Raw genomic sequence first — 8634 nt, 5'->3', positions numbered from 1 at the left:
CATTCAACAGCCAGTGACTATGCTGAAGATGGCTGGTCCCCCTGGTCTGAATGGACCCATTGTTCTGTGTCCTGTGGAAAGGGCGTTCAGCAGCGTGGCCGCTCTTGTGACCGGATCAATAACAACTGTGAGGGCACATCTGTACAAACAAGAGACTGCTACCTCCAGGAGTGTGACAAACGCTGTGAGTTGTGTTCCAGCAATACAAAAGCATTTCATTTGCTAAAAATGTAGGAAAAAACTATCCTCTAACTCTAATTCTCATTTATCTTTGTTAGTTAAGCAAGATGGCAGCTGGAGCCACTGGTCACCATGGTCCTCTTGCTCAGTAACCTGTGGATCAGGAGTTATCACACGTATTCGTCTGTGCAACTCTCCTACTCCCCAGATGGGAGGAAAAGAGTGTCAGGGCCAAGGCAGGCAGACTGAGAAATGTGAGAAGTCACCATGTCCAAGTAAGTGTACTGAACAAACAATTTAGATAATATTTAGAAGTTTAGGAACCTATCATCCAAACCTATCAGGTTAATTGCAGCTCATTTAACAAACCTATCTATTTGTTTAGTCAATGGTGGTTGGGGGCCATGGTCACCTTGGGATACCTGTTCTGTAACCTGTGGCGGTGGTGTCCAAACTCGCAAGCGTCTTTGTAATAGTCCACCACCCAAGTATGGTGGCAAAGAATGTGTTGGCGATGGAAAGGCAACTCAACTGTGCAACAAGCAAGCTTGTCCTATTGGTGAGTTGCCATGCTATTTACATGCCCATTCACATAGAAGCATCTTTGTAAATTTGATTAAACATGTCTTTTGATTATTTTTATTTAGATGGATGTCTATCCAATCCCTGTTTTGCTGGAGCCAAGTGTACAAGCTTTCCAGATGGTTCTTGGAAATGTGGAAAATGTCCAACAGGCTACACTGGAAATGGCATTGACTGCAAAGATGTTGATGAGGTAAAGAGCTTTTACAGAAGCATCATTTAACATAAAAAATAAGGTGCATTTTTTAGAATGAAATAACTAATCTTCTGTAACAGTGCAAGGAGGTTCCTGATGCTTGCTTCGAATTCAATGGAGTCCATAGATGTGAAAATACTGTACCTGGGTACAACTGCTTGCCATGTCCTACACGCTACAATGGTCCACAGCCATTTGGCCGTGGAGTGGAGGATGCTGCTTTAAAGAAACAGGCAAGTAGCAACATTGAATGTATTAAATTATGCCACAGAAAACATCCTGATATAGAATGACCTTTTGAACTGTCCTGTTTGCAGGTGTGCACACCTCGTAATCCCTGCCTTGATGGAAGCCATGACTGCAATAAGAATGCCCGGTGCAACTATTTGGGCCATTTTGCAGACCCCCTGTTCCGCTGTGAGTGCAAGCCTGGCTATGCTGGGAATGGACACATCTGTGGAGAGGACACAGATCTGGATGGCTGGCCAAATGCTGACCTTGTTTGTGTGGAGAATGCTACCTATCACTGCAAGAAGGTAAGGGAAAACTTCCAGATCAGTAAAAAAAACAAGTAAGAACAATAGCAGTGGCTTTTGTTAACTAATTCTTTTTACATTTTTATAATTTTAGGACAACTGCCCAAACCTTCCAAATTCTGGTCAGGAGGACTATGATAAGGATGGAATTGGCGATGCTTGTGATGATGACGATGATGATGATGGCATCCCCGATGACAGGGTAACTGCACAGCTATAAAATCCTATGCCACAATCATAAACCTATATAAAATAAATAACCCAGTTTAACCAACAGTTATATAAAATGTATAACCCAGTTTAACCAACTATTCTAAGTTTATTTTCACTCTTTTTTAAACAGGACAACTGCCCATTCGTGTTTAATCCCAGACAGTACGACTATGACCGGGATGATGTTGGTGACCGATGTGACAACTGTCCATACAATAGCAACCCTGACCAGACTGACACAGACAACAATGGTGAAGGTGATGCATGTGCCGTGGACATTGATGGAGATGGTAAGAAGATTAGGATGATAGCAAAGTTAAATTCAACATCCTTCAACATAAATTAACCAATGTATAAATTCAAATTTGTATAACGCTGACTTGGTTCCTCAGGTATTCTAAATGAAATGGATAACTGTCCTTATCTGTACAATGTGGATCAAAAAGATACTGATCAAGATGGAGTTGGTGACCAGTGTGATAACTGCCCCTTGGAGCATAATCCTGACCAGGTAAGCATCAGACAGAACAAGTGCTGCAGCTGTTCTCTATCACATCGATCCACATCAAACTACTGTTCATCTAAAGTTCAATACATTTTGCTATTTAACCAAAAATTCAAGTAGGTAGCTGTAGGGCCTCACAGTTGAAAGGTTTTATCACACTATATAAGGTTGGAATAAATCCTCTTTAACTTTGGGACATACAGTACAATAACACAATAACAGGCTTCTCAGTGGTAATTATTAATGGTGAACAAGTCTAAAGAGAATACAAGAAGGGACAGGTTTATTAATAAATTTGCTATTAATGGATTTATGCATGCCCTGTCGGCACCAAGTCCCTGAGGTTCACACCTGTGCCATGGTTAAATGACTAGGAGGAATGTAAGCCTGTGGAAGAGTGTGAGTGCGGTTTGCCAAGGTTGAAGGACTCTAGAGACTGCTACTCGACTAACAGGATGCCGGATGTGGCTTATCAGATAGAAAGCATGAGCACATTTTGACAATTTAATAGGCATAAACTGGATAAAGCAGTCTGAAGATGATTTTATAACTTGGATACAGTACCATTGCTGATTTTAGCACTTTGTTTTTGCACTTGATTCACAGCTTGATTCAGACTCTGACCTGGTAGGAGACAAATGTGACAGCAATCAGGACATTGATGAAGATGGTCATCAAAACAACCTGGACAACTGCCCTTATATTCCAAATGCCAACCAGGCTGACCATGACAAAGATGGCAAAGGAGATGCTTGTGATTATGATGATGACAATGATGGTATCCCTGATGATAAAGATAATTGTAGATTGGTTTTCAATCCAGATCAGCTGGACACTGATGGTTAGTCTTTTGAAAGTCAAAGCTGAACTATTGTCTCTTTTCTTTGCCATTTTTGCCTTTCCGGTATCTATTTACAAATTTTCTGAAAATTCACTTTTTTTTGTCTAGGTGATGGACGTGGTGATGTTTGTAAGGATGACTTTGACCAAGACAATGTTCTAGACATCTACGATGTCTGCCCAGAGAACTTTGACATCAGTGAGACTGACTTCCGCAAGTTCCAGATGGTGCCTCTGGACCCCAAGGGCACATCCCAGATTGATCCTAACTGGGTAGTCCGTCACCAGGGCAAAGAGTTGGTTCAGACAGTTAACTGTGACCCAGGCATTGCTGTTGGTATGTTACAACCTCAGAGCCATGATCAGAACCACTACTAATTAATAAATCATTCTAACAATTGTTTTATGTTCTTTAGGTTTTGATGAGTTTAATGCAGTGGACTTCAGTGGAACCTTCTTTATAAATACAGAGAGAGATGATGATTATGCAGGATTTGTGTTTGGTTACCAATCCAGCTCCCGCTTTTATGTGGTGATGTGGAAGCAGATAACTCAGACCTACTGGTCCAGCACACCCACCAAGGCACAGGGTTACTCAGGGCTGTCAATCAAAGTGGTTAACTCAACCACTGGACCAGGGGAACACCTAAGAAATGCCCTCTGGCATACTGGGGATACTCCTGGACAGGTAATTTACATCATCATGCAATTTATAAATAGACTTTAATGCATTCATTATTGATTTATTGGTTATTTTCTGTAAAGGTCCGAACTCTCTGGCATGACCCTAAGAATGTTGGTTGGAAGGACTTTACTGCCTACAGATGGCATCTGACTCACAGACCAAAAACAGGACACATAAGGTATCGCTTAAAGGATTCAAAAAGCCCACTTCAAACACTGTTCAAATGGAAATGTTTTTTTCATTGCTCTATATGCATATTTCTATATGCCAACATAGAATTGTTTCCTCTTAAATTTAGGGTTGTTATGTATGAAGGAAAGAAGATTATGGCAGATTCTGGAAGAATTTATGACAAAACGTATGCAGGTGGACGACTAGGTCTTTTTGTCTTCTCACAAGAGATGGTATACTTCTCCGACCTTAAATATGAATGCAGAGGTAAAAACAAATATATTGTTAAAACCACATTAGTTCTGTATTTTTCATGTTTTAGATATTTATTTGCTCCAATCTTTTTTTCAACAGATGCTTAACTGCACAGACAGGAGGGTTTTGGAAAATGGCACCTTTCTGTATAATTAAGAATATGTATTCCGTGCAAAGTCCAGGGACAGATTTTCCACTAAATTATTTTTGTGGCATGCACTCTGGTGGGGCAACAAGTGGATTTATGGTAAACAATGCTGGTTTGGACAAAGCCAACAGAGCTGACTGGAGATTCAGGACCCCTCCACTAAGACCAGGTAGAGCAGAACCAAGCCCCCAATTGCTTTGCTTGGAAAACAAAAATCTCTCTAAATAAACCACATTCATATCTGTGCAGGAATGCCCCTTTATGCAAACATCAATGCACTTGACTACATTCTTTCATTGCATAATTTTTTTCCCCTGTGTGGATGCCGAAAGATGGGATCATTTCTTATATTCTTTGAAATTTGCCCAGTATTTATTATTATCTCAAGATCACTTTACAACGACAATTTTGAACAGTTTAAACAGGGTATAGAGAGTTTATTATGCTAGGACGAATTGCTAAATAGCACATTTTCCATGCAGATATTATGATGTTTATAATATTAATTTGTGGAACAAACAAAATTTAAGATTAAACATTTTAATTGTGCTTAAAATAACAGCAGCAATAACAAAAAAATTGAACATCAACACCAAGACCCCTAAGTGGATCCAATGAATGCACAGTAATTGGGTTAGCAGTGCTTCAAACTAAAATTTCATTTACTTTCTAAACATCAGTAAATATGGAAAACTAAAATTAGTTAAATTAGTTTTCTTAGAGTGAGACTAGATTAGAAAGAAAGAAAACTTTCAGAAGGAGACTGAAGAAGGCTTGGAAAGAGCCAGGGTTCAAAATCAGCATTTAATTTTTTAGTAACTTTTTAAAACTAAAAAATCTGAAAAGGAAAAACTCTTGCAAAATATGTGTTGGGATGATGGACTATGAATTCTTCATTACGCATTAGTTAATGAATAGGTGGCATTCATTCTTGTGAGAATATTCTTGTGCTGTTCTAAAAATTCAATGTAACTTATTTATCATTTATAATAGAATAATATATTCTAATTCCATTTTTAAACATCTGATTCTTAAGACAGACTGCTTCCCAAAAATTTGCAGTGTCACTGGTCATAGCTATCTGCTGAACACACTCTGTTCTGCTTTTTTAGACCACATTCATAGATGGAAAGAGAAAGAGTAAGGAAAACTTTGATGTACAAATATTACCTCAAAATCGTCATAAAATTTGATCAAATAAACCTATTTCTACTTTTATTATGCTGAAAAGCAAAATGGTCTCCTAATGCTACTGTAGCACAAGCTGTAAATAGTGTTACATTCCTTCTTCAGATAGAATACAGCCTCGGATTTGCTTAATAAACAAAGATAAAAAGTGTTTTGTTGAATTTTTGTTTTATTATATTAGTGCTTTTCAGTGTCCAGTACTTTTTAAACAGATAAATTATTGTACTGTTTGTTGTCTTTAAGACCATGTGTCAAATGAGAATACATGTATGTACATGTGCGTGTGTGTGTGCATGCATTTGTGTGTGTGTGTGTGTGTGTGTGTGTGTGTGTGTGTGTGTGTGTGTGTGTAGATAAATGCTATTTAAATAATTTATCATGGAATGCAGCCTCAGGAGGCATATCCATCTGTATAAATGGTTTGCACACTGACGTGAGGATGTTCTGTTCTTTATTGTTTTTACCATTTTTTGTGTAAAACTAGCGATGCTTGTCTGTAAACATTTTTACTTAGGTGTACAATAAAATGCTATTTTTATCATATAGCAAATATTTTGGTATGTACTGCAGAAAAATAAATATATTTAAAAACTCACAAGTCTGTATTCAGTTGCTTCTTAATTTTAATGGATTAGATATTGATCAGTTAAGAACATATTCCTCAAAATCTTAGCTTGCTGTACTTATTATTTAACTATGGTTACTAAATAATTTGTAGTATTTACAGAATTAGATGAATAACTGGGTAATAAACCAGAAGTTTAAGAAGGTACAAGATTTATAATTGCAATATTGGCAAATGGCTTCAGCCACAAGAGTTCAAGAAGTTGGGTACTGATGCCTGACAAGACAGCCTGGTGCAAAATTGGTTTTGCATTTCACCTCAGTGGTGTTCAGCTGAGGCTACTCTTCCAACTCAACCTTGGCAAACCATGTTTTTATGAATGTTTGTGCATAGGGCATTGTCTTGCTGAACCTCTTAGTTTTTAGGGAAATATCTTTACATTATTCTTTATACATTTTTTCCAATTTACAACATTGTGGCCACAGTTTAGGAAAAAACATGCGTGGGTTTTAAGGTCATGTGTCCACATGCTGTACATTTTGGCTTGTGGTGCATCAATTGTAACATTTGTTAAAAAATGCAAATGCAAATAATAATAATAATAATGATAATAATAAAATAATTTCAATAAAATACTCATGTGCTTGCTCTTTTATAAGCTTCATAAGCCTTCCTTTTGAAGAAGTATGGAATGTGTGGCCAGAGAGTGATCTGATAACAGCCTGAGCCTGAAATGTAGTGCTCTTTGTACAAGTCTGCACAGATGCTTGTAAAAAGGAATATTTTACTATGGCAAATGGAGAACTCAGAGTGTACATCTACTGTACCACACTTAATGGAGCAGATCATATTAATTATCCAAACTAGTTATAAATAAATAATTCACATATTCAGTTCTCTATGGCATGATGTATTTGGTTGGAGGGTGCAGTAAAAGCATGATATGTGACTGGACCATTGAAACCACTTTACATTTTCAAATAAAAATTTTTTGGTTTATACCAAAAATAAATTACATGCTGTCATCAATTGTATTGTTTATTTAAAATACAATGCACTGCTACAGCACTTTAGGTCTATATTCTCTTACCCATTTATCATCTTTAGCCAGTTTAAGTAAGTTACAATGTCTGCTTTCTATACTATTATGCAGCATGAATCGTTTACTTACTGAGAACAAGTTAAATCAGAGTTAAATTGTGCTCTCACTGCAATTAAACCACAGTAAGGTTTACTTGAAGTGGATAATACCTCCCACATACAGTCCTGGTCCATACCTGACTGTGTTTACACCCGCCCATAGAACCATACCAAGGGAATAAACACACCAGGGTTCGATTCAAACAGACTAAATACTGCATATGTTAAAGGAAACTATTTACCATTTTGAAGTTATTATTAGAAAATCGACAAAGTCAGCCGTATTTCTTCCATAAAAAATCTGCATGGTGAACAGATGGTATGTTCCACCTGTTTTTGGGGCTGATATATGCAGAGCATTGAATCTTTTCTTACTGCAGTTGTTGAATTTTGGTGGAAGGTGAAAGGAATCTGCAACAGCATACAAAGAGATTGTATGCAACTGTGTCCTTCATACTTTGTGACAATAGTTTGGAATATGCCGATATGGCTGCTATGGTCAGGTGTTCACATTCTTATGGCTATACTTTGTATTTTAAAACAATCAACTAGAGATGGCGTTATTTTAGCTTTAGTTTACTGTGGTCAAAAGTTTACATGAAATAAACTGACAGTCATGAAGATTCCAGAAATGTACATTTCTAAAGACATTTAGGAGATTTTGGTGAGCCAGAAGCATAAATGGCACACCTGTGCTGTGTACCTTTAGAGTCAATGCATTAATAGCTTTGATGCCATGGGAAAATCCAAGCAACTCTTAGAACTTAATAAAAAAATACTTGTCCTTCCACAAGTCTGGTTTCTCCTTAGGAGCAATTTCCAAACAATGGAAAGAACCATGAGCTGTACAGCCAATTGTAAGCAAATCTAAAAACATTCAAGAAAGAGGCACAAATTAAAATCCAGGGATAAACATACTTTCATTCTATGGTGGTGTTTTATTTTCAGAAAACAGATGACATCCTGACAAAGGGGCATCAGCTAGAAATACTGATCTCTAAAACTGAGTAACATTGTTGTTGTTTTTTTAGATTAATAAGCACAGTTTATCTTAGTAAAATTTTATGAGAAGCTTGTTGAGGGCTACCCATAGTGTTTGATTCAAATTAAACATTTGAAAAGCAAAGCCAAATATTAATAAACTGTATGCAAAACTCCCTAAAATCAATTAACAATATGTAAGTGGAAATATAAGTTTAAAAATATTAGACAATTGTCAATTAGACAACAGTGCTTTAAACAATGGACAATGTTTCAAACCAGCACTAAAGAGCAAGCCCGAGCAACCTTGAGAGGAAACAGACTCTAAAGGGAACCCATCCTCATCTGGGTGGAATCAAATGTCCATTCATTACAGTTAATCATTACTAAGTATTATTAAGTAATATGCAGTGATAGGCTATTAAATGCTGATTAAAAAGTGGATGTAG

At 37.1% G+C, this 8634-nt stretch overlaps 1 protein-coding gene across 1 annotated transcript in view; it reads left to right on the top strand.

Moving 5' to 3' along the window:
* thbs1b (thrombospondin 1b) overlaps nt 1-6097 on the top strand; it is a 9809-nt gene extending 3712 nt beyond the window's left edge. Inside the window, exons 9-23 of the mRNA XM_046836558.1 lie at nt 11-184; nt 279-455; nt 566-739; nt 828-955; nt 1039-1191; nt 1276-1494; nt 1589-1696; nt 1838-1997; nt 2100-2218; nt 2819-3053; nt 3162-3389; nt 3469-3740; nt 3818-3915; nt 4036-4175; nt 4263-6097. Of these exons, the coding sequence (XP_046692514.1) occupies nt 11-184; nt 279-455; nt 566-739; nt 828-955; nt 1039-1191; nt 1276-1494; nt 1589-1696; nt 1838-1997; nt 2100-2218; nt 2819-3053; nt 3162-3389; nt 3469-3740; nt 3818-3915; nt 4036-4175; nt 4263-4270 (2393 nt within the window). The 3' untranslated portion in view covers nt 4271-6097. The remainder of the gene's footprint in view (nt 1-10; nt 185-278; nt 456-565; nt 740-827; nt 956-1038; nt 1192-1275; nt 1495-1588; nt 1697-1837; nt 1998-2099; nt 2219-2818; nt 3054-3161; nt 3390-3468; nt 3741-3817; nt 3916-4035; nt 4176-4262) is intronic.
* The last annotated feature ends 2537 nt before the right edge of the window (nt 6098-8634 follow it).

The sequence above is a fragment of the Silurus meridionalis genome, chromosome 23 (assembly GCF_014805685.1).
Source record: "Silurus meridionalis isolate SWU-2019-XX chromosome 23, ASM1480568v1, whole genome shotgun sequence".
NCBI classification, from domain to species: Eukaryota; Metazoa; Chordata; class Actinopteri; order Siluriformes; family Siluridae; genus Silurus; species Silurus meridionalis.
The sequence above is the reverse complement of the archived record's forward strand: the minus strand, read 5'-3'. Positions and strand labels throughout refer to the sequence as shown.